The sequence below is a fragment of the Morus notabilis genome, unplaced genomic scaffold (genome assembly GCF_000414095.1).
Source record: "Morus notabilis unplaced genomic scaffold, ASM41409v2 Scaffold78, whole genome shotgun sequence".
Lineage (NCBI taxonomy): Eukaryota > Viridiplantae > Streptophyta > Magnoliopsida > Rosales > Moraceae > Morus > Morus notabilis.
In genome coordinates this window covers 2,330,260-2,357,693 of record NW_010367622.1, presented here as the reverse complement: position 1 = coordinate 2,357,693, position 27,434 = coordinate 2,330,260, and the positions used below count along the sequence as shown (strand labels likewise).

The following is a 27,434-nucleotide window of genomic DNA, read 5'->3' as shown; positions in this document are numbered from 1 at the left end:
CTATTAGTCACAAAAAACACAAGGGAAGACGAATATCCACTATTCTTTTCTTTTTTTTCCCCTTCATTTTTACAAAGTACACGTTTTACTTCTGTGCTTTTATAATTAAATAACTAGCAGCCACGAAGCTCTATTTTAGGAGCAGTGTGAAGACTGAATCCTTCTTCAACCTACTCTTTCTGGGTTAGCTTATTTTCTCTTCCTGCCAAAAAAAAAAAGGTAAATAAAATCTGTCTCTTCTCCACTTCTCTATATATGTTTCTGTATATTATATAAGTGTGGGTTTCTGTGTGTTTACCTGTATAAATTTTAGAGGGAGCCAGAAAGAATATAGAAAGAAACATAATAAAAACTGATCTCTTGTTTCTCCATTTTTTTCAAAATAAATATGTATGTTGAAATATGTAGTGCTAGTTAGAAGTGGGTTTCGCGCTATATATAGAAGCTTGCATTTTCTCTGATGATTAACACGAATTTTGTTGTTCTTTGAAGAGGTGAGAAAGGCAAGCATATTTATAAAGATGAAAAGTGAAATGGCAGAGAGGCTTTTGAATGGAGCAGTGGAAAATACAGATGGTGATGATGAGGGATCGGATCTGAAAAGGAGAGTTTGGACGGAAATGAAGCTGATGTGGAGAATAGCCTTTCCTTCAATTTTGGCGAGAGTGACTTCATTTGGAGTTATGGTTGTGACTCAGTCGTTTCTTGGGCATGTCAGTGAGTTAGACCTCGCTGCTTTTGCTCTTATCCAAAGCATTCTCATTCGCTTCGTCAATGGCATTCTAGTAAGCACTCACTATACCCAACTCCTCCCATCATATTATTTTACTATTCTTTTTTAATTCACCATAAAAAATAAAAATAAAAATAAAAAGTTAGATTCAAAAGAAGTTATATATATATATATATATATGTTCAGTTATTAATTTTGGATTATTGTGGCTTGTTCACTCTTTCTGAAGTTTTTTCCCCGTAGTTGTGGAGTCATTTTTTTTCTTAAGCCTTTATCCATTCTATATCCAACATCTTGAATCAAATTTTAGTACCGTAAATTAAAAAAAAAAAAAAATTGGTTTAAAACAAATAAAAAACATTCATATGAATATCGTCCGTAATATGAATCTTTGGGTTGTGATTAATTTTGGATTTGCGGTGGCTTGAATTTTAAAAAAATAAAATAAAAATTTGAGTTGTGAAGTTGCCTCTTTTTTTTTTTTGTTTTTTTGTTTTTTCGGCTTTTTACAGCTGTACGATGATGAACATCCTCTTTAACCGGAAAAAGGGTAGACACTGCCTAAAGTGTAACAAATCAATATATTTTTTTTAAGCATTGCAGTGACGATGCGCATCATTTTCTTTGCAAACGAGATAGTGGTGATAATTGACATCTCATATTAATCCTTCAACGTTAGAAGGATCCAGAGGGGGATGGAGCATGTGGGTCCCAGATGACCAAACATTTTTAACACCGTTTTGTTTCAAAAACTCAAACCCAATCATTGAATTCAAACTAAAGTTTAGAATTCAAACTAAAGTTTAATAAAGAAGTAAATGAGAACAACTAATCCAATCAATGATATTGGTTTAAAGCCTTGATTTTAAAATTTACCTCTACTTAAATTTTAATAATCTGAATTGTTTTTTAAAATGAAAACATTTTAAATTTTATTTTTTCTCTTTCTTTAATTTTAAGTTTAAAAATGTTGTAGTTTTTTCGTTTCAATTTTGATTGAGATAATTTTTTTTAATATGTTTATAATAAAAAGACGAATAAACTCTCATCTATATTGTATTTTTTAATGTCATTTTCAATGAGATTCTATAAGATTTGTTACAAAACTCTAATAACAGTTTTCAATATTTATCCAAACATAGTTCGAATTTTATTTTCAATTCAAGATACAATTTATGTGCGTATCTAAACAGCGATTCGAATCGCAATAAAAATCACCACAATTTAAATAATCATAATTTGAACCAAATCACACAATCCTAACGACGTACCAAACGAGGCCTATAATTAATTATTTGTAGATATTTACCAAATCTCGTATTATAGGGATTAATACTAGAACATATGTCAAGGTGTTTTCATATAACATATGTTACGGTTTTTTGTTTTTCGTTTCTCTCTTTTTTTCTTTTTTTCTTTCTTGTTTTTTTTTTTTGGATGATGGATGATGGATGTAAGTTCTTTGGTAGTTTACCAAATTAACTTCAAATATTTTAGATATTTTGAATAAAATAATTTCTAGTAAGTGAGGGTGAGAAAGCATGAGAGTTGATAAAATTTAGTGAGAGAGAATAGTCAATTGAAATTATAAATCATAGTTACAAGGTTATGGATAGGAGATGAATAAAGAGGGTATTCATATTATAACTTTTGGTGAACGGTAAAATGCCACGGTAGCTAATAACTAGCCCAACGTTATATTTGGTAGGAGGGAGAGTATTGGAGAGAGATAGTGAATTTATTTTTTAATTAGAGGGAGGGTAGGAGAGAGTAGATATGGAGGGAGAGAGAGTTTCCCTTTTGAGCCCGTCATTTTAGATCCATTCATTAATAAAAGGATTCAACTAATTCATTTAAATTTAAATAAAAAAACTATTTTATTTTTAAAAAAAAAATTATTTGAATCCTACCCAAATTTAAATAAAAAACTATTTTATCTTTCAAAAGAAATTATTAACAAATGATAAAATGAACATAATAATAATTATACAAATAACTATCATTCGTTATTTTAACTTTTTTTTCATCTTATTAAACAACATAAAAGATTATTATAATCTTTCCATCATTTCCACTTTCCTTTATCATCAAACTCTCTCCTTCTAATTCTTGTTCTCCATCCCCCTTACCAAATGAAAGATTACACAAACATATGAACACTAACATGAGAAACATTATGTGAAACATTATTATACACGTTCATATCAACGGACCCAGATTCATAATAAATAAATATAAACCAACCAACCAACCAACCGCACAATAATATAAAATTATAGAAAAAACAATTCACTGTTAAATTTTTAGGAACTAATAGTACTTTAAAGACTTTTGTTTTTTTTATTTTTTATTTAAGTCTTTTATTTCATTTTCATTCTTTATCGAAGAAGTAATTGCATTTGGGTCCACAACTTACAAGGCACGGGATGGATTAATCCACCATTCGCGTACGCGCTGTTTTTTTTTTTTTTTTTTGGCTAAACCGTACGCGCTGTGTTTTATTGTGCTAGCTGGAGCTTATTTTGTCAAGAATTAATGCGGAGGTAGAGTGTGTCTATACATATATATATGTATGTATATAGGACGTGTTTTTTAAATAAACTCAAATCACAGTTTAAATTTTTTAATTACAATATTTTTTCTTATAAAACTTTAAATATAACTTTTTTATTATAGTATTTTCTCTCGCATACTAAATTCTTAACTCAAGTTTGAAAAAAAAAACATGCCTATAATAATGCAAGTAGAGTTGATAAGGGCCGCGTCCCAACACAAATATAAAAAACAATAACCGTGTTTAGAATTGATCTCGTCTTTATTTTCACGTTTTTTTAGAAAGAAAAAATGAAAGCATTTTTAAAACGGCGTTTGGCGCAATAAAGATAAAAAATAAAAATGAAAATGATTTTTTTGTTTAGTGTAAAATGAGAGAGAAATGAAAAATGACTTTTAGTCGTTTTTTATTTTTTGTTTTCATTTTCTCCTCTCTGCTCGAGAAAGAGAAACATTAATGGGTTTTTTATACTGAAAATAATCTTTTGATAAAACTACCAAAGACATTTTTAAAAATAATTTTTAAGATTAAAAACGTTTTTATTTTCATTTTCATACAAAAAATAAAATTATTTTAAAATGAATTTTAAATGCGCCCAATAATTAAAAAGAAGTTAAATAGAGTGTAGGGGTTCGGTAACATGACTTCCAGGTTTACCCAACTCACATGTAGAGAAATTTTGACGAATATTACAAAAGAAAAAAACCTTTTCTTCGGATTTATGCTATAAATATTAGATTTTTACCGCACAAATGGACTGTTCAAGGGGAAAAAAATGTGAATAAATCTGAGTCACAAAAATTTTTTAACATAATTGTTTACATGTAAAAGTTATAGCACGGCATTTACACCTAGCTTTTCAAACTCTTACTATTTGTTTATGCGTTGGGTTTGGTTTTTTTTTTATTTGTTATTTTAACAAACTAAATTTTCAGTTCGCTTAGTAATTTTAACATTTTCGAAACTGCAAAGATGGTATATTAACAACAACAACTGCAAAGATGGTACCTACCAAAATTTATAAAATTTATTAGAAATAAATAATTCTAAATATGTAATTTTGTTTTAGAAATAAATAATTTTGTAATAAGCCTAGATCAACATCCACTGTCACATAGTGAGTAACAGCGATAACCAGTAGCCCTCAACGAGTTGACTCTTTTGAACTGTCTGGAAGTCACCCACTAGATGACTCTGTTGAAACGTACATTGTTACCAGAAAATGCTCTCTTGGTTTAATGTTTTTCATTCCTCTGCATTTCAACATTTTCTTTCCTTATATTTACACGCACGTATCATCAGAACTTGTCCACAATCTCAAGGATTTGAACTAAATATGATGAAATATTTAGGTATTCGGAGTCCAAAAAATTAAATAATCACGTATGTAGTTGTTAATTCATAGTTTAATTAGACATAGGTTTAAATTTTACGGTATTAATTCATAGTCCTTTTTGGATATGATAATAGCCCCGCTTAATAATAAAAAATATTTTGCTCTTACATATCATGATCTAACTAAATTCTCTTCCCTTCTCTTGATGACTACGAACAGCTTGGCATGTCAAGCGCAACGGAGACTCTCTGTGGGCAAGCGTTTGGCGCAAAACAATACCACATGATGGGAATATATTTGCAGCGTTCGTGGATCGTCGACTTCATCACTGCGACGATAATGCTCCCTCTTTTCTTCTTCACCACGCCCCTCTTGAATCTGCTTGGCGAACAAGCAGACATTGCGGCCGTGGCCGGGAAAATCTCCCTCTGGTGCATACCCTTTTTGTACAACTTCGTCTTCAGCCTCACCATCCAGATGTACCTGCAGGCCCAGCTCAAGAACCTGGTTGTAGGGTGGCTATCGGCGACATCGTTCGTGTTCCATGTGGTGCTCTCTTGGATTTTCGTATACAAGCTCGAGTGGGGGATTGCGGGCGCTCTGGCGGCTATGAACATCTCCAGCTGGTCGGCAGTGATTGGAATGTTTGTGTATATCTTCGGAGGTTGGTGTCCCAATACGTGGAAGGGATTCACTCTTGCTGCTTTTGCTGATATGTGGCCTGTTATTAAGCTATCCATATCTTCTGGTGTTATGGTGTGGTAAGTGCTTTAAACTTTCTTTTATTCTCCTTTCCATGTCCTTTTTCTAATCTAACTCGATTGGAAAAATCCAAAATGTAGCTTCTTAAGGTGAAAATTGATGCAAGGCCCGGGCCTGATTGTCTGACCTATTATTTTCATAGGATGCCCAAAATTTACAAGATATTTTTAAGACACACTTTAGAAAGTATGTAAGCCGGCCCGAAGTTTCGGCCTTAAAACTTAGTCTCGGCCCAGCCCAAACACTTAAGCGGGCCAGGATTGGGCCAATCGTGTAAACTTTGGGTCGGCCCCTTTAATTCGGCCTTGGAGTTCTAATATATATGGACCAGTTTTTAATAATTACGTTTTCATTAGTAGTCAACTCTAAATATAGAAATTTAATGACATGATGTGATAAAAATCTAATTTTATAAATTATCATTAAATTTTTTGGCAACTATTCAATTTATTATAATCGTCGGATTAATATCTTGTGGCTAAAATAATAATACACATTGATGGGTGAATATTAAAAATACCATTAAAACCACACTATGGGTGTAGTTTTAATAGTTACTCGAATATTTACTCATTAATGGGTATTGTTATTTTAGTTGTAAGATATTGATCTGACAGTTGTAATAAATTAAATAGTTGATAAAAAAATTAATGCAATTAATAAAACTGAATTCTTATCACGCCATATCATTAAATTTATATATTTAATAGTAACATAACTATTGAAAATAAGTGTGTGTGTGTATATATATATAAAAGAGAGATTTCTCACTATTTCAGAGCTTCCTTAAAAAAAAAAAAAAGAATGAGTGTCTCTGATCTTGAAATATTACAAGCCTGCTAACTTTTTTATTTTGGCCAATAACAGTTTAGAGTTATGGTACAACTCTATTCTGGTACTTTTAGCAGGATACATGGAAAATGCAACAGTTGCTATCTCTGCTTTCTCTATCTGGTAACATTCCTTAAGTCTTCCGTTGTATCATCATGTTGAAACTATAATAATATAGAAATTCAAAGTACTTTAACCCATATATTTCTTTTGCAGTCTCAATATCTGTGCATGGGAGTTTATGGTATGCCTTGGGTTTCTAGCAGCTGCATGGTATGTAATGTAATATTAATACATGCACTCTTTCACTGGTAAATTTTAGTCACACCCAATATTAAAACCATTACGATGAGGACAAAGTTAACATTGAAAAGCTATATATCACATTAGTATGATTAAACTACATATTGGTAATTGCAATCTCTTAATATTAATTAATAGAGATAAAATCATTTTAGTGCCATGTATTATAGCAAAACATGTTTTTACCACCATGTTGTTTTTAATAATATTAAAATGATACATTTGTGTTTAAAAAAAACACCTTTTAAGTACTTTAAGTCTGTTTTTTGAGACATAAAATGTCTTTTATACCTTTTTAATTAATTTACTCTAGAATTAAGTTAAAAAAGAACGTTCTGAAAATATTTAAAAACATAAAAGAAGGAAGAACTCCTTCCTCCCCTGCTTCGTCAAAAACTTACAAACCAATTGATATTGAAGTAAGATTTCATAGGAACTGCATTGTCTACCAATACAATTTCTAATAAGTCGGAACCAAAAAATAAAAATAAAAAGGTCTAATGAAATAAAGGAAAGATAAAATAAACCAGATCAAATGTTCAAAACAAACAAAATGAAACTCAAATCAACAAACTTAAAATCGAAATCTAAGCACTCTTCAACAAACTTATAATACATGACACTAAAATTATTTTATCCTTAATTAATATAACAATCTTTTAATCATCTACTAATAAAAGAATGAAAAGTAATAAATTAATACAAGAGAATTTGAGTTGGTTTTTTTAACATTATTTATCATAAATATATATATATATTTATATATATGAAAGTTGGCACCTATTTATTTCTACTATCTTTTATGTGTTATAGTGTACGAGTATCAAACGAATTGGGAAGAGGAAATGCTAAAGCTGCAAAGTTTGCCATGAAAGTTATCCTCAGTACTTCAATTGCGATTGGAGTGTTCTTTTGGATTTTGTGTTTGATATTTGGTCGTAAAATTTCCTACCTATTCACTAATGAGGAGGAAGTCGCAGATGCTGTGTCAGATCTATCTGTCTTGCTTGCTTTCTCCATCTTATTAAACAGCATCTATCCGGTTCTTTCAGGTACTAATATTTCTTTAAAAGTTTGTAGGGGCTAAAAATTTTAATTAAGAGGATAGGTTTCTAACAATGATGTTTTATCATAAAGATGTTTGGTCATGATTCATGCATATATATATATATATATATATATATTGGTTACCTTTGATCCCGCTTCAGAGTTTGTGTCGGTGGAACTTTGTTTTATATATTTATATATATATATATATATTATATGTAATACTTTCATGATGTTAAAGAAAAATGCCTGGGGTTCGTAAGACTATTGTCTATCGTCAGCACAATTACTAGAAGATGACCCCAACTTTAGGACTCATGCTGTCACTCCCATTTTTTTAATATCAACTAATGTGTTGAACTTATATGTAACTTCTTACTACAAAAAACAAAAAATCTTATATGGGACCTGTCATTCTTCTATTAGTTAATGTGATTGAAACAATTTAATTAAGATCTGTTATTCTTCTATTACTTAATGTGATTGAAACAATTTAATTATAAAAATGTATTTTACTGATTAGAGAGTGCAAAATTACTTGTCAGTTGTCATGTTCTAAAAATGTTGGTTAATTTTACTAAGAAAACAAATTCTTGCCATAAAGAAGTCTGTTGTTAATTAATTCTTTTAGATAATTTTATTTATTTAGCCTCAAAACACTAGCGAACAATGAACTTTTTATATAATATTTATCTTGTTAGTCACTGAATATATGAAGGTCTTTAAAACAATAAATTAAATAAAAGTTTCGGTTACAACCCAATTTTGACTTTTGGAAAACTTCTATTTCAAATGTCAAATATCAAATGAATCAAAACTCAACCATGCACGCTATTGTATAAATTCATAATTCATAATTATATGAACCGTGACCTTTAAAAAATGAATTAAACCCGATTAAAATAGTTGCATTAGTATTCTTTTTGTTTGAAGTTTTAGTTTAATTCGTGCCCTAAAACTCCGCCACTGGATCATGTTTGTGGTTACTTCTTTTTAGATAATTTTATACATTTATCCTCAGAATACTAAATAATGATTTTTTTTTTTTTTTTTCATTCTAGAATGATCTTGTTAATTACTACTCTGAATATGGAGATTGTTGCTATCTTTTCTGCAGGTGTTGCTGTAGGTGCTGGCTTACAAGGCACGGTTGCAATTGTAAACATTTGCTGCTATTATGTGATTGGGATACCCTTAGGAGTTGTGCTTGCTTATGTGGCTCATCTCGAAGTTAAGGTAATAAGAAATTTTCATGTCTGCTTATACAGCAATAAAACTCATTATCTAGCAGAAGACATTTTGTTTTAACTCTATATTGCTTTCCATGTTACTTTGTAGGGATTGTGGATTGGAATGTTGTGTGGAGTGTTAACGCAATCGCTTGTACTGTTGTATATCACCTGGAAAACGGATTGGGAAGGTCAGGTATGTGAATAAATAAGAGATAAGTTACATTTCACACTAAAAGATGTGGTATACGCATAGAGACAATTATTTTTATAGCATTAAAAAAATATTTAAAAGATAACACTGATTTTGACTCTTTTTTTTCCTCTCTGATTAAAAAATTAATATCCCTATTTAGTGTCTAAGACATATTAGAAATAATAGATTTGCGGGTTTCCTGTCTGAAGCGTTGGCATCACCGTTAAGTTGTTGAAAGTCACCGGTAGAACGAGCTTGAGAGTAATGGAACTCTCCTCTTCTTTAGCCTCTCCCCCACACACATAATGCACCACACAAAATGGCCACATACCTCACACAAATACAGAGTCCCTAACATAGCACGTATATATAAAGTGTTTAATTTAAAAACATAACGAGCTTAATTAGTTTTGGGCCTATTGAGTTTATATTAATATGCTAGAGAAGTTCTTTGGCCCAATGGGTTGACCAAAGTATTTATGAAAGAATGAGTCTATATGCCTGAAGCTAGTCAATAAATAGAGTGTACATCACATATGGATCGGTATTTGACATACATGCATAAACTATTTACATTAACAAAGTTATCCACAATATTAATATGTTTTATTTCATAATAGAGGAATTATTATGATTATGGAAGTCCACATAAAAATATTCCAACACTGTCAGGCTAGACTTGATTTCACCGATTCGAGTTTAGAATTTGAGTTTTATTACAGTAAAAAACTCTCAGAAATAGTCACATCTAACTTTTTTACTACAGTAAAAAGCTCTCACATAAAATCACATATCAACTCGAATTAAAAACTCAAATCAGCGAATTAAACGGGCCCTTAATTATTACAGTAATTACTAATAATCATAATTGTGTCTATAATTATTATTATTAGTTTAATAAAGCCTATAATTCCTTTTGAAAAGTAACGTGACGGTTTATAAAATACTTATTTACGGTGTTTTTAAAACAAATATGTAGGTGAACAAGGCATCAGAAAGACTGAACCAATGGTTCCTGAAGCCATCAAATGAACTCAATTAGCATTCTCCAAGCTCCAACAGCTGCATATGCTTGAAGAAATCTTAGAGTTCCAACTTTGACGGTTGCAAGGAATCTTATCTTATTTATACTAAATCCAATTTTGACGGCTCTAACAACTATCGATCCTTTTGTTGTCATTTTGAAATGGTAGTGAAATTATGATCAAGGAAGGGGGATAGGAGGAAGTTGTGGTCGGAAATTGTTAGTGAAATGTTTTGGGTTATTTTTTTCATTTAAACAATTGTTTCGGCTGTAAAAGTTTTATATGCTTTTGATGTGTTCCCAATCGTATGGGAAGTGGTGCAATCTTTCTGACGTCTTTGGTTTACTTTCTAGCTTAATTTCTTGTTTTGGTGGGAACATGATGCATGATAGGGTGGATGTACGCGTCAAGTGCAAATAATCTCTCAACATCCTCTGGTCAACATCCTCATGTTGACCCATCGCAAATAGGTTTTGAAGTACGGTTCCGAAGGAGTAGAAGATGAGTTGGATGAGGTTTCACTAGGGTTTTCAGAGTCTGGCCTTCGTGCTAATCTCGCTAGTTTGTCTCTGTAACGATGCATACACCTTGTGTTTTTTTTAATACTTCATGAAATTATAACGATAATCAACCGTGTAGCTATCACGAATAGTAGTCCCTAAAGCTATGTTTGGTAGGACGGATAGAAAAGAGGAAGGAAAGAGAAGTTAAATACCTAGGTAAATAAAATGATTTTCTTTCATGTTGTTTGGTAGAAGAGAAGAAAAAGTGAAAAGAAAATGTCATATTTATTACCCCGTTTTGTTTTATAAACCCCGTTTTGGGTCATGTGGAGCATGTGGGTCCCAGATGACCAAACATTTATATCCCATTTTGTTTTAAAAACTCAAACCCAATCATTGAATTCAAACTAAAGTTTAGAATCCAAATTGATGTTTAATAAAGAAGTAAATGAGAACGACTAATCAAATCAATGATATTGGTTTAAAGCCTTGATTTTAAAATTTACCTCTACTTAAATTTTAATAATCTGAATTGTTTTCTAAAATGAAAGCAATTTAAATCTTATTTTTTTCTCTTCAATTTTAAGCTTAAACATGTAGTAGTTTTTTCGTTTCAATTTTGATTGAGATGAGTTTTTTAGTGTGTTCATAATGAAGAGACGAATAAACTCTCATTTATATTGCATTTTTAATGTTATTTACAATGAGATTCTATCAGATTTGTTACAAAACTCTAATGACAGTTTTCAACACTTATCCAAACATAGTTTGAATTTTATTTTCAATTCAAAATACAATTTATTTACGTATCTAAACACGGTTCGAATAGCAATAAAAATCACCACAATTCAAATAATCACACAATTTTAACAGCATACCAAACGAGGCCTATAATTAATTATTCGTAGATATTTACCAAATCTCGTATCATAGGGATACTAAAACATATGTCAAGGTGTTTTCATATAACATATGTTACGGTTGTTTTTTTTTTCTCTTTTTTTTTTTTTTTGGATGATGGATCATGGATGTAAGTTCTTTGGTAGTTTAACAAATTAACTTCAAATATTTAAGATATTTTGAATAAAATAATTTCTAGTAAGTGAGGGTGAGAAAGCATGAAAGTTGATAAAATTTAGTGAGAGAGAATAGTGAATTGAAATTATAAATCATACTTACAAGGTTATGGATAGGAGATGGATAAAGGGGTATTCATATTATAACTTTTGGTGATCGGTAAAATGTCACGGTAGCTAATAACTAGCCCAACACTATATTTGGTAGGAGGGAGAGTATTAGAGAGAGATGGTGAATCTATTTTTTAATTAGAGGAAGGGTAGGAGAGAGTAGATATGGAGGGAGAAAGAGTCTCCCTTTGAGCCCGACATTGTAGATCCATCCATTAATAGAAGGAAAACTATTTTAAATAAAAAAACTATTTTATCTTTTAAACAAAAATTATTTGAATCCTGTCCAAATTTAAATAAAAAAAAACTATTTTCTTTCAAAAGAAATTATTAACAAATGATAAAATGAACATAATAGTAATTGTACAAATAACTATAATTCGTTATTTCAACTCTTCTTTCATATTATCAAATAACATAAAAGATTACTATAATCTCTCCATCCTTCCCACTCTCTTTCTAATTCTTGCTCTCCATCCCTCTTACCAAATGAAAGATTACACAAACATATGAGTAATAACATGAGAAACATTATGTGAAATATTATTATACACGTTCATATCAACAGACCCATATTGGTAATAAATAAATATAAACCAACCAACCAATCGCACAATAAAATAAAATTATAAAAAAACAATTCACTGTTAAATTTTTAGGAACTAATAGTACTTTAAGGACTTTTGTTTTTTTTATTTTTTATTTAAGTCTTTTATTTCATTCTCATTCTTTGTCGAAGAATTAAGGGAAATGGTAGATAATATGTCAATATGAAAAGCTTAAGAAAGTATATAGGCCAATTTTTAGTTATAAAATTTAATAGGTCATAATTTTTGAATTTCCAAATTTACTTTTTTTTCCTTTTTCTTTCAATCTTCTCTGTCACTGTCTCTCTTAACTATACCCGCAGCTCTCTCTCTCTCTCTCTCTCTCTCTCTATCTCTATCTCTAGCTTCACGTAGATCTTTACTGGCGCGAATCCTCTGTAAGTGCGCTCGGATTTGCTCTCTCGTTGGTGGATCTTCGGTGGATCATCGGTGGATCAATTTGTTGTCGGTCGGTTGTTCTTTTTCTCGTTGGATTTGCTCTTCTCCGGTCATCTTTGAGTAGCTGTTCCAGTGATTTTTTCCGAACAACAGGTTTGTGCATTCTTCGTTTCTAGTTTTTTTTTTTTGTTTTTTTTTTTTGTAATTGCGTTTTCACATTTTGCATTATTTTGGTTTTTTAATACTTTTAGGATTGAATATAGCTCTTGTAATTTAATGATTTTTGTAGGCATACAATCTGTTTCAGTTATTGACAATTTTTTTTTTATAACTTGTCCAGTTATGGACCATAACTTGACGAGTTATGGTCCACAATTGACAGGTTTTTTACATAACTTGTCTGGTTATGCACTTTAACCTGACAGTGTTCCTGCAATATGTTTGTAGGCATGCAATCTGTTTCAGTCATTGTTGCTTATAGGAGAAAATGGAGTCTAGAAAACCAATATACAAATTTTGATTTTCAATAAGTTTTTATTCCGGAAGATGCTTCTTTGAAGTTTTTACAGGAGTGTTTATGTGAAGAGATGCATCTTGATTTGATTAGTTTTAATGCTGGTGTTCATTCTTTATTACTTTTTGTGGGAAGGAAGTTGAAGGACCCAATTGAAATGGTTTCGGAGCTAAAGAGGGATGATGATGTTAAGTTGTTTTTAAACTTGGTTCGACACAGTAAGGAAGCTCTTGGATACTCTTTGGTAATAGATTTTGTTAGTAGCTCCGTTAGTGCAGCGGGATCTACTTCTTCTTCATCTTGTTTTATGAGTTCAAGAGATGATGCGTCTTCTTCTAATGTTGATGGTTCCGTTTGTCAATTTGAAGATGATATTGATGTTGCGATGAATAATATTTTGATTGAAGATTTGGATATTTCAAAGTTGCCTATGTCGTTTGATGTGAATGTAGGTAATCAATTCATAAGCAAGCCATTTCTCAAGAAACTCATACATGTAATTGCTATTAGGAGGCATTTTGAGTTTAAATCTAGAAGATCTAATCATTCATTTTTTGTTTTGGTTTGTAAGAATAAGAATTGTACTTGGAAGATGCGCGCTGCTAAGGTTTCAAATGGTAATGTTTGGGCAGTGAAGAAGTATGTTAAGGAACATACTTCTTCACTTGATGTTGTTAGTGCTGAGCATCGTCAAGCAAATAGTCGTGTTGTTTCGGAGTTTTTAAAGGGTGATTTTAGCATTGGGCTTGCGGACTGTTTGCATCCTAATGATTTCAAGTCTATAATGCATGGTAAGCATGGTGTCGACATTAGTTACTACAAAGGACGAATGGCTCACCGATACACGTTAGCATCAATGAGAGGAAGTGCAGTGGAGTCGTATGCATCCATTCCATTTCTGTGTAATATTTTCAAGGAGAAAAATTCAGGTGATTTTATTTTTATGTGTTATGCTTATGCTTTTGTTTATCTTAATGTTTTGAAGGAGAAAAATCCAGGTTATTCGCGTTAACTTGACAAGTTATGGTATAATTTGACATGTTATTTCCCATAACTTGATAGGTTATAGTCTATAACTTGTCTGGTTATTGGATAAGTTAACAGGGTTTTCTTATAATTTGTCCAGTTATGGAGCATAACTTGATAGGTTATGATTCATAATTGACATTTTTTTTTGCATAACATATCCGGTTGTGCATAATAACTTAATTAATTTTTAATTTTTTGTGAGTTTCGTTTTTTTGTTGGTGAACATTTTTAAATTCTATTTTTGTTTTGTAAATCCTTTATTTAGCAAGTAACAGTGCCTTATGTTTCTTTTTTGTAGATATTAGAATGTATAAATAGTTATTGTACTTTGGTGTTGTGTATAAATAGTTATTTTAATGTTTTTTTTTGTTTTTTCTTTGTAGGATCTGTGACTTCTTATGAGCTTGACAGTGATGGGCGGTTCAAGTACCTGGCGACCGACTTGGATGATAACTTGAGTTCTTTGACCACGAACAATCCTTGCTCCAATCTTCGTGTTTAGAAAACCAAAGTCTTCCAGATCAATTCCTTGATTCCACGTAGACGTGTGTGTGGGCACACGTGAGACAAAATAGGTTTGAATAAACACTCGAATTTTTCCACAAACACCAACGCATGCACGATGTGGAATTTTTGGGAGAAAAAATTTTCCTTTTCTTTTTCTTTTGAGAAATTCGGCCACCTCTCTATTAGGGCAGAAAAAATGTTTCAAAAATTTTGTTCACAATTTTCTATCATTCTCATATTTAAAGAGTAGAAGTCAAACTTCAAAAAAGGAATCAAATCTCTATCTCCTATTTGAATTTCGAACAACAAAATATCATCTCCTTATCTCTTAAGTGGCCGGCCACCCCTTAGGGTTTTTACCCTGTGTGTGGCGCCAATTATAGATAAGGAAGGAAGAGAAATCATCCTTTATCCTGTAGTCCAATTTTAATTCAAATTCAAATTCGAATTTAAGTCAAAGTTAAATTAATTTGAATTCTAAATTGAACAACTTATCAAATAAGTTCAAAAGGATAAATTTAAATTATGTTCACAATTCAAATTCAAATTTAAATAATCACATTATTTAAATAATAATTAATTCTCAATTAATTATTTTTTGAGTATTTAATTTTAGAATTTCATAATTCTAAAATTCCCATTTTGTCCTTTGTGTCTGGTAGAATTACAAGGACAACGCGGGGACTTATGGATCTTTAATCCCGAGCTCCAATAAAGTTAATAATTAATTAAACACTTTAATTAATTAATCAATTCCATTAATTCCAATAGTTACTCCACTATAAACTTGGAATTGAACTCTCGAAATTATAGACATTAATTACTTCTAAACTGTGAAGTGTCCATTTGATATAATCATTGCATATAGATCAATCCTCCATAAATAATTTATAATTAGAGTCAGGTAGAATCCGTTAACCTCTCTAATTATATCTTCATCCTTGAGTACCATTGATTCTCTAATGGATAGTGATTCATAAAACACATTCATGAACCATAGCGCTCTTACTAATCCAAGTACCGAATCAACACTCAAGAGAATTTGAAATCTTTCTAACGTCTTTGGTTTACTTTCTAGCTTAATTTCTTGTTTTGGTGGGAACATGATGCACGATAGGGTGGCTGTAAGTGTAGATAATCTCTCAACATCCTCTGGTCAACATCCTCGTGTTGATCCATTGCAAATTGGTTTTGAAGTATGGTTCCTTGTGACGAGGTTGGGGAGGAACAAGTAGAAAATAAGTTCACTAGGGTTTTCAGAGTCCGGCCTTCGTGCTGATCTTGCTAATTCATCTTTGTAACGATGCATACACCCTGTGTTTTTTAATACTTCATGAAATTAGAACGATAATCAACCGTGTAGCTATCATGAATAGTAGTTCTTAATGTTGTCAAACGTGCCGTGCCGGGCCGGCACGGCACGCTTGACCCCAGGCCCATTACGGGCTTGGGCCGTGCCTGGGCCGAGCTTGAGAAGAAAAACTCAGGCCCGGTCCAGGCCCTTGGCCCTAGTCCATAAGGGCCAGGGCCGGGCCTGGGCCTAGGCCCTTCACGGGCCGGCCCCGGCCCTTGTATTTTTTTAAAAAATTTAATTAAAAAAATATATCATATGCTCCAAAAGATGTGATTTTATTGAATTGAGGTACTATGAGTACACATAAATGACTGTCTCGTTAAAAACCTTGCTAAGTAAAACCTGTGGGGAGATCGGGACAAAACCTTAGCGAAGGAAAAAAGAGTGCAGTAGCTAGGAATAGTAAATTACAAACCTAAGTGCTTCCAGAAGATAGTTAGAAAAATATTCTTGCATCGAATCATCTATGTTTTGTTCTTTTCATCTTCTAGCATCTTCCTAGTCTTTAACGCACAGTAGTCCCTCCAATATATCTGGATGCATTCTGCTTCTCTTCTCGTCAAGAATTCGGTTGCTTACGCTAAAAGCTTGCTCCGATGCTACTGTTGACACTGGAGTTATAAGAATGCCACGAGCTATTATGGACAGTGTTGGAAAACGATCGATCTTGCTCTTCCACCACTGTAAGATGTCTAGTTTGTCATCATCGATTACAAAATTTGCTTCAAAATATTTGACTAGTTCCGTAGACGCTTGTGTTGAGGACGATCCTGCCGTTTTCTCTTTCTTCTTCAAGAAACTCCACGACGATCCTTTAGGCCCCGAACTGATAGTTGCCGATGAAGTTCCCTGTTCTTTTTGACCTGTGCTATATTTTGCTTCATACAAACTAAAAACTTTTTCTAACATTTTCTTAGCGTCAGTAATACTTAGTTGCATATCTATTTCTAAATTCTCTGCGGTAGCAGTCATTAATGATTCAGTTCCATCTACTCCGCACCTAGGATTTAAAATGGTTGCCAATGCATATAACATGGGACAACCTGACCAATAACTTTTAAATTTATTTTCCATTAAGTTAACTATATTTCCAAAAAGTTCTGTATCCATATAATAAGAAAATGTTTCTGAAATATTAAATAGTTGATGTAAAGCTAAATGTGTAATAGGATAATAAACTCCAAAAAGTAATTCAGTAGCATTGTAAAAAACTTCTAGAAATTTAAAAAATACTCAGCAATCTGCCAATCAGGATCAAAAATTAAAATTTGATCGTTCTTACTATTTATGTATGTCGTGATAAGCTGTGAATACGGGAGTGCTGCCTCCAACATTAAATATGTTGAATTTCACCTATGTCTCACGTCAGTTGAAAACTTTTTTGGGCGCATATGGCTATTCCTGCAATATTGTTTGAATTCTTGGAGTCCAGCTCTAGACTAGATATGGATGATAATGATTCTCTAATATTTGTAAGATTAGCTGAGATATGTTCAATTCTTGCCTGAACTACTAAATTAATTATGTGACATGCACACCGTTGATGAAAAATTTCTCCTCCAAATGCTGGTTTCAAACTACGTTTAAACGGATTAATTGCAGCAGTATTAGCTTACGCATTATCAAAAGTAATTGTTAAAACTTTATCTTTTATCCCATAAAACCCAAAAATTTCCATTATTGTATTAAAAATAGCTATTGCGTTATGAGGGTATGGACATAAATAAAAACTAATTATTCTTTTTTGTAAAACCCAATCGTCATCAACGTAGTGCGTTGTGACACATAAATATTCAGTTTTATTGCACCCCTCCCACAGATCAGAAGTGCAAGAGACAGTGGCATTAAAAGTCCTAAAATTATCAACAAGAGATTGTCTCATTGCATAAAAAACTTTCATGCAATTAGAACGAGTTATGTTTCTACTTACCTGTTTAAATTGTGGGCAAAAGGCTGTCTGGATGAATTCTTCGAACGAGGCATCATCTGCAAAAGAAAGAGGCAATTCGGCACTAGCTAGAAATTTAGCTAGTGCCTCACGAGCACGTTGTGCATCGTATGTAAAATTTTGTAACCCCTGTGATGTGAGTGATAGTGTTTGTTGGTGGGAGTCCACACTCTCACCTTGGTGCAACGGTAGACATACTTTCCAATGTCTATTCAGATGACTAGTACCCCCGCCATTTTTATTAGAAAAGTGTTTTTTACAATATTTACGTACCGCACGAATTTCCATCTCACCGGTTTTTAGATTTGGTCGGGGCTCATCGGTGAAATGCTGCCATGCCGGAGAAGTTCAGTGGGAGTGGGGTTGGGAGGCATCATTTCATCCTCATAAAATGGCTCATCACCAAGCTCAGGAAGAGTAGTGAAATCAGGAAAGTTTGGAGCGGCCATTTCTGGAAATTGATAGAACTTGATTGAACTTTGTAAATGAAAGAGTTAGAAAATGAATGAACGCGAGAGAAAAGCTTAGAATCAAAATCAAAGAGACAAGTTGAGAGATAGAATGAGAGTGAGATGAGAAGTTGAGAGTGAATTATTGTGTGAGATTTATGGTGGAATTAAGGGGTATTTATAGGGGATTTTGAGGGTGAATTTTCGGATTTTACACTTTTTAGCTGTTGGGCCCTTCGCGGGCCAAATGGGAGGCCCGTCACGTGGCTCCCGTTTGGGCCCGTGAAGGGCCCCCTGGACCAAATGAAATGGGCCGTTTGATGGGCCGTTTCACGAGCTTAGGCCGGGCAGAATCAGGGCTTGGCCCGGGCCGAACAAGGGCCGTGCTGTGGGCCTCCACGTGCTTGGGCCGCGGGCTAAGAAGCTGAGGCCCAGCCCTAGCCCATTACACGTGCTGTGCTGGCACAGCCCGTAACAGTAGCGAACCGGGCCGTGCCGAATCCGACACTATTACGGGCTGGGCTGGGCTGTCCATGGACGGCCCGGCCCATTTGACACCTCTAGTAGTTCCTAAAAGTGCTCCCAAAAAAGATTGGTAGGGCGAGGCCTCCTTAAAAACCAATCTCCTTAGACATACTAACGTTCTCAAGAAAAGTTAGTGGCACAAAACTTCACTGAACTAGTCTTCTAGACAAAACTCTCTAAGATTGTAATTTGCACGTAACCACACAATTATTTACAAAACCAATTTCATAAATAATTAAATTTTATTGGATATTTTATAAATTTGAATGTAAGATTACGGAACTAAACCTAAGGTCAAAACCTAATCTACAACCTAAAATTTAGCAAATTATGAAATTTCAAATCTAAATGAAACATAATAGAATCCTAATTTAGAGAAGCGAAATCAAATCAATAATTATCCTAACAACTAAAAAAATCTGATATTATTAACAAAATCAAACGTAAAATTCAAAAAAGGAACAAATAAAATTCAAAACGAACAAAATAAAATAAAATATTTTTTTTATTTGAAAACTAAAATAATTGTACAGTCACCTAAACTTGCAAAAGAAGCAAAATCAATAAACATGGATACTATGAGAGTAGAAACTAAGATGACGTTTGGTTGAAAAATTCAAACCATGTTATTCGAACTATTTTTGATTTACGTGAATTTTTTGTGAGAGAAAATACTATAGCGAACCATGAATCATGATTCGAATCAGGGAACGAATCCCTCTACCAAACATCCTCTAATTCAAGACAAAACTAATGACACGGAAAGGATATTTTATATATATATATATATATTTAAAAAACTAATAAATAAAGAAAGAAAAAAAATACTTACCTATTTTTCTGTTCGAACCCTGCAAATTAATCGTGTTGTGTAGCACCTCTTAGACAACGCGACAAAATTTTATTAACGCTCAAACTGTATCATCCTAAAGCAGTCGCAATAATATAGTATGGGTCATATCCACGAAGAGATGATAAAAATAACAAAAAAAATTAACAAAATCAAACATTAGAAGAAATAAGAAGAAAATACGGACAAAATATATTTAGAATTTTTAATTAAAAATAAGAAAATAAAACAAAGAATTTTATAAGAAATCAAATGAGGGAAAATTTAGATGAAAACTATATGATTAAAAACGGTAAAACGTTGAGAATCCCTTATATGTTGCATTCAACAATCTAGATTTTATTTTTGATTAATTGACTCAATTGACAGTGACACATCTCAAACAATCAACAATCAACCCAAAGAATTAAAGCACAATGAAAATAAATGTATTCAAGCCAATTAATTTCCTACAGTAAAACCCAACAGATATTCTTATTAGAAATCTAAGAGCGATAATATACAACAAGCAATATTGTAGTAAAAGACTACTAATAAAACAACGTGAACAATATAATTGTGTCGTGTAAAAATTACATGAAGAAAGTGTGGCTGAAAACATATAAAAATTGACAACACAAAAATATTCAATAAAAACTAAAAATAATGGAAAATTAATCTTCTCGAATGTATCAGCGTTACAACCCAACTCTGAATCAAAACCCAAACTGAGTCACTGAGCTATAAGATCATCTCTAGCCTAACTTGCAGAACATTCTCACATATTCTAGAAAAAAAAAAAAGAGAAAGTAAGCAAGATGAGAAAAACTGAAGTGTGATTATAGAGCCTTAGCCAACCTCCTATTTATAGGGTCCTTGAGCTGCAAAGAAGATCCGAAAATATCTAATAAAATATGGGAAATAAAATCATAGCTAAATATAGGGAGATCAGATAGATGATTTTGACTTGATCTTGGGAGACAGTTACATTTGAATCAGCACAAAATCGTGAGGATAATCAGCACACACACAGAGAAAGCTTTTGGAAGGATTCATCCACATGGCAAACTCTGATTGGGGAACCGGCTAAAGTACTGTTAGAAAAAGGGACTAGAGATGGGACCCACTTCTGTTGATCTGGCATCTTCTGATTTGCACTCGTGGGTTGGTTTCCATGCCTCAGTTGCATGGCTTTTTGTACTGCTTTTAATATATGCAAATAAATAGATTAAAATTAAATAATTTTTAATTAAAATATTCTCGATAAAAATCATGAAAATATTTAATTGAAGCTTAAATATTTAAATTATTTATTCTAAAATTACCATAGTGCATTTTTGTGCACTTTTCAAGTAAAAAACATGTAATGAAATATTTTACTGATTATGTATACACACGTACATACATATATAACTAAAGTTAATGTTTCATATTCTTTTTTCTCTTAATGTGATTGACTCGCTTTCATTATTTAAATTTTCTAAACTAATCTAAATGTGTAAAGCAATTTTATAAAAGATTAAAATAGTGTTAATCAAAGTTAATTAATTTAAAAATTTGTAGGTGGAGTATTTATGAGGATTTCAACTAAACAAAGAATGTAAAACACACAAAAAAGAGAAATATTAAAATGTTTCATACTCTTTTTTCTCTTAGTGTGATTGACTCGCTTTCATTGTTTAAATTTTCTAAACTAATCTAAATGTATAACGCAATTTTATAAAAGATTAAAATAGTGTTAATCAAAGTTAATTAATTTAAAAAATTGTAGGTGAAGTATTTATTAGGATTTCAACGAATGTAAAACACAAAAAAAGGAGAAATTTAATTACATAAAAATGACATATAAAAAAACTATATATTAATATTTTATTGAACAAATATACCACATAAATATAATAATGTGATAAACCTGATCCACTGAATAATTTCTCGATGTTTTAGGACCCGTTCGGTTCGCTAATTCGAGTTGAGATGTGATGTTGTGTAAGAGTTTTTTACTGTAGCAAAAAAGTTAGATGTGACTGTTGTGTGGGAAAATATGATGGACACATGGACGAACGGAAATGCGACACGTGGCCTTGACTGCTCCCCACCAAGCAAAAACCCTCGACGTCTACGGACCCCTCCTATTCCGCTGGAAAGCCCAGAGCGCGAAGTCCAAATTAGGACGACGATCCCTTATGGCGTCGACAGATCGTGCTGTAGACACGAAGATCCCTCGACCGCAGAAAGGACCCAAAGAGGGCGATTGGGCCAAGCAGCACTGACGACGAGGGAAACGTTCTTTAGAAGACATGACGGGTTGCGTGCAAAAGTGGAAGACGTCTGCAGGCATTAATTGCAAGCTCTCAAACCGCCCCACACAGGGGACAGAAAAGTATTACGGAGAAGCACAGAGCCGTAATAGGAGACTAATTGGCTGAGTGAACAATGCTGATTAGTGGGCTACGTCTGGGCCTACCAAGGAAGAGCACTTGAGTGCTTCCACCTAGGAAGGAAACCCCCTAAGCGAAGGAAGCCCAGTAAAAGGAGGAAGACCCCCAGTAAGGCAGGGGTTGAGAGATTCCAGCAAAGAGAAAAAAAAAAGATTGAATAAGAGCAATTGTTGTAAATTGTTACTTTCTCAAAGTAAATACAAAATCACAGTGGATGTAGCTCTCATTATATAGAGTGAACCACTATAAAATTCTTTGTGTCATTTATCTATGCATGATTTGGTTAACACACAAGCACACATATTCAACTAATCCTCACACGTTCACTACACACAGGCTGGTAATCCAAAGGGAAACCAAGAGGTAACCCGGCCGGTTTTTGTTGGCGAAATTTGACCGTCAACAATTGGCGACTCCACTGGGGATTGAAAGTGTTCGACCCCCAACAACATAGTTATAAACCGCCATCCATCCAGGGAATAGCGGGATGGAAGAAGATCTACGCCCGGTCGGAAACGAAGTCCCACCTCCAGACGCACCACGGCCGGATCCGATGCAGATGCAGGCCCAACTAACCACTTTAACCGAGCTGGTACGAGGGCTAATGACCGTGGTGGAACGCTTGGATGGAAGGAACTCCATGCCGCCATTGGAAGACGCCCCGAGGCCGCAGGGACCTGCCATGGCAGAAAATCCGAACCACGGTGACCACTCACATATCTAAGAGGGAATCGGAGATAGTGAGAATCACCGGGGCCCTCCCAGGCTTCGGCATTCCTCTGGCAGCCGTTTGGGGGCTGCCGGACTCCGAGCTCCCGAGGACCGGGTACCGAGAGGTCCAGGAAACCCCGAGGTAATATCCCAGAATCCAGGTGGAAACCCACCAGGAGACTTAAGATCAGTACAGGCAGGCGGCCAGGCCCGAGGCGGACCCAATGCTCAGAGGGCAGAAGCGTTGAGAGTAGCCGGCTCGGCCATTTTGACTGAAGAAGCGCGCGCCATCATGGAACGTATGGCCAGCCTGGAGCAAAAACTGACAGGGGATGTGGCGGGCCTAAAAAAGAATATAGGTCGTGTCGCTGAGGTGGTAAACGTCGATATCACGCCCAGCCGCACACACGACCATTCGTTTACCGAAGAAATAATGGCGCCCTCTCTCCCCGATAAGTACAGGTCACCGTCAATCCCACCGTATGATGGGCGAGGAGATCCCGATGACCATTTGGAGATGTACACAGGGCATATGCTCTTGCACGGTTATGCCGAGGAGATCATGTGCCGAGCCTTTCGAAACCATTTGACGGATTCTACCCGAAGATGGTTCCAGACGCTGAGGCCAAACTCTATCTCGAGCTGGGACGAGTTGAAGGAAGCATTTTCCCTCAAATTCATAGGGGTCAAAAAGTACGTCCCCCCAAAGTAGAATCTAACGACGGTATACCAAAAGCCGAATGAGTCACTAAGGGAATGGCTCGCAAGATATGGGGAAGCTATCGCCGCCACGATGGATATAACAGATAGAGAGGCCTTAATGGGAGCCTTATCTAGCGTGAAGAAAATTACCCCATTCAAAAGAGAGCTGAACCGGAAATCTCCATCCAGCTACAGGGAGTTTTTGGCGTGAGCGCAGGGGTACATCAACGCCGAAGAGGCGGACGCGAATGACCCCGAGCATAGGCCCAACAAGAATAAAGGAACCGAACAAGGGTTGACGCCTGTGAAACAAGATGGGAAGAAGCGTCGAGGTGGAGGAAACAGAGACAAACAGCCCACCGCGACGACGAGCGCTCCAGAAGCCAAGAAGCCAAGGCAAGAGGATACCCGTAGGCCTCGACTGTTCCAAAAATACGATTCCTACCACGAGCTAACGGTAGGAGTCGAGGAGGTCTTCAATCAGGTCGGCCGCGGGAACTTGTTGTGCCGACCGGAACTGATGAAGTCAGATCCCAGCCGAAGGAACCAGAAGAAATTCTGTAGGTTCCACGGCGAGGCCGGCCACCATACCAACGATTGCGCCGACCTCAAGGATGAAATCGAAAGAGTAATCCGTGAGGGAAGGTTACAAGAGTTCAGGGCCAAACGGAGACCTCGCAACGACGGCCACGGTGGATAAAATGACGGTCGGCGCCGAGAGGAGAACCAGCGCCCAGAAGACCGAGAACCCGTCGGCGTCATACGGACTGTCCTCAGCGGTCTTTATATAGGAGGAGACTCAAGGAGGTCCCAGAAGGACTACGCCCACGAGGCCAGGGGGTTTATCATGAGCGATTCTGGAGCGTCTCCGCCGTAAAAACCCCAAGGTACAATCACACCGACGTGGCCTTCAACGAGGATGACGCCAGTGGGGTTTATTTCCCCCACAACGACGCTTTGGTGGTGGAAGCCATGATAGGAAACCACACCGTGTGCAGAATCCTGGTGGACAATAGGAGCTCGATGGACCTCCTATACTCCGACTGCTTGGAGAAAATGGGGATCTAGAAGGAATAATTGGAAAAAACCTCCAGGCTGCTATATGGTTTCACTGGGGACTCCGTCATCCCCCAGGGGACCATCCGGTTGCCTATAACCGCTGGAGAAAAACCCCGACAGGCTACCACAATGGCCAACTTTGTGGTTATAAAAGGAGGCTCCCAATACAACGCCGTGATTAGAAGACCAACCCTTCAGGTGCTAAGGGCCATAACTTCCGCTTACCACCAAAAGGTCAAGTTCCCTACCCCAAATGGCGTAGGGGAAATGAAGAGCAACCAATATGAAGCTAGGGTTGCATACTCTGACGCCCTATACGGATATGACCAGCCAGGAAGACATGAGGCAAGGATGGTTCACCAGAGCCTCGTCGACCCCAGGATCCAAGAGGAAGTCACATGGTCTCAACCCGTCGAGCAGTTGGTGGAAATCCAAGTTAATGAAGGCGAGTCCACCAAAGTGTTAAAAATGGGCTCGGGCTTAGCCCCATCACTTAAGATTGAGGTCGAAAGTTTCCTCAAGAAGAACTTAGATGTCTTCGCCTGGAATCATTCCAACATGGAAGGAATCGACGCCGAGGTAATATGTCACTCCTTAAACGTCGACCCCTCATATCCGCCCAAGCGCCAGAAACGTCGACCGATGAACCCCGAGAGGTATGAAGCGCTGAAAGAAGAGGTCGACAAGCTAATCAATAATGGGTTCATCAGGGAGGCCCATTACCCACATTGGGTATCAAACCCCGTTCTAGTGATCAAGCCCAACGAAAATTGGAGGACATGCGTCGACTTCAGCGATCTCAACAAAGCCTGCCCAAAGGATGGCTTTCCACTCCATCGAATAGACCAGATGGTCGACGCCACGGCGGGACATGAGATGCTAAGCTTTATGGACGCCTACTCTAGATACAACCAGATCCCCATGCATCCAGCCGACGAGGAGCACACATCCTACATAACCGACAGGGGCCTCTACTGCTACAAGGTGATGCCTTTCGGCCTGAAAAATGCAGGGGCTACCTACCAGAGGCTTGTGAATAAAATGTTCGCTCAACAGCTTGGCAAAACAGTGGAGGTCTACGTCGATGATATGCTTGTAAAAAGCACCAGGGCCAGCCATCACGCCAATCATCTGGGGGAAATGTTTGGTGTATTAAGAAAATACCACATGAAAGTCAATCCCCAGAAATGTGCCTTTGGAGTTGGTTCGGGGAAATTCCTCGATTTTATGGTCAGCAACCGTGGGATTGAAGCTAACCCCGAGAAGATCAAAGCCCTACGGAATATGCGGTCCCCAACAAAGCCAAAGGAAGTGTAAAGATTAACAGGATGTGTCGCCGCCCTAAACAGGTTCATATCAAAAGCAACCGACAAATGCGTCCCTTTCTTCGACGCTTTGAAGGGAAGCAAGCGTTTTGAGTGGACACCACAATGTGAAGAGGCCTTCCAGAAATTGAAGGAGCATTTGGGCAAGCCCCCGATTTTATCAAAACCAAACGTCGACGAAGAGCTTAGCCTATACCTCTCCGTGCCTCAACACGCCGTAAGCTCCGTATTAGTAAGAGAAGAAGAGAGGGTGCAACTGCCGATCTACTATGTGAGCGAAAGGCTCCTCGACGCCGAGTCAAGGTACAGCGAAATGGAGCGCCTAGCCCTCGCCCTGATGGTAGCTTCAAGGAAGTTTCGGCACTATTTCCAATCTCACACAATACGGGTACTCACAAACCACCCGCTAAGACAGGCTCTACAAAAGCCCAAAACTTCCAGTCGACTCCTCAAATGGTCGGTAGAATTAAGCCAGTTTGACATAAAATACGTGCCAAGAACTGCGATCAAGGGCCAAGCGCTCGCCGATTTTCTGGCTGAGTTCTCTCATAGACCAGCTCCCGTCGCATCTGGAGAAGTCGAGGTTACAAAATGGAAGCTCTACGTGGATGGGGCGTCGAGCGAAAACGGGTCAGGAGCCGGCGTCTTGTTAATCAGCCCCGAAGGCCACAAGATTACCTCGGCGGTTCGATTTAAATTCAAGGCATCGAACAATGAGGCGGAATATGAAGCACTAATTGCCGGACTACGGTTAGCCAGCCACGTGAAGATCGAAAGGCTCAGCGTCTTCAGCGATTCTCAATTGGTCATCGCGCAAGTAAAGGAAGAATACCAAGCGCGCGGTGAGAAGATGGGAGCGTACTTGAGAAAAGTAAAGGAAGAACTCGTTAAGTTCAAAAACTATGAAATACTTCAGATACCACGGGCTGAAAACGCGAATGCCGACGCCCTGGCAAAACTAGCACCTTCAAGAGATTCTGACGCTCTGGGGGTCGTTCCCATCAAAGAATTGGAGCGGCCGACCATTGAAGAACAAGCTAAGGCATTAATCGTCCAAGAAGGTGGAAATTGGATGACACTGCTCATCCAATACCTAATGGACGCAGAGACGGGTTAGGTATAGAGCTGCTAGGTACTTACTGTATGACGGCTTGCTTTACCGATGAGGCTATTCAACACCTCTACAGCGGTGTCTGGGTGATGCCGAAGCCCAGAAGGTCCTCTAAGAAATCCATGAAGGAGTCTGTGGTAACCATACAGGGGGACAGTCTCTGGCTCTGAAGGTTTTGAGGAAAGGATACTACTGGCCCATGCTCAAAAAGGACGATTTTGAATACGCCCGACATTGTGAT

At 35.9% G+C, this 27,434-nt stretch overlaps 1 protein-coding gene across 2 annotated transcripts; it reads left to right on the top strand.

Moving 5' to 3' along the window:
* The first annotated feature begins 5 nt into the window (after positions 1 to 5).
* On the top strand, positions 6 to 10,352 carry LOC21410615 (protein DETOXIFICATION 24). Of its 2 annotated transcripts, none has more exons than XM_024175347.1 (9): positions 6 to 217; positions 490 to 785; positions 4,843 to 5,384; positions 6,253 to 6,339; positions 6,433 to 6,489; positions 7,333 to 7,571; positions 8,684 to 8,802; positions 8,905 to 8,991; positions 9,971 to 10,352. In XM_024175347.1, exons 2-9 carry the CDS (start codon positions 522 to 524, stop codon positions 10,031 to 10,033), a joined length of 1,458 nt encoding a protein of 485 aa, XP_024031115.1. In that variant the 5' UTR covers positions 6 to 217; positions 490 to 521; the 3' UTR covers positions 10,034 to 10,352. The 2 variants fall into 2 exon arrangements, with proteins under 2 accessions (XP_024031115.1, XP_024031114.1); XM_024175346.1 differs by having other exon boundaries at positions 6 to 219; positions 493 to 785.
* Positions 10,353 to 27,434: the final 17,082 nt, after the last annotated feature.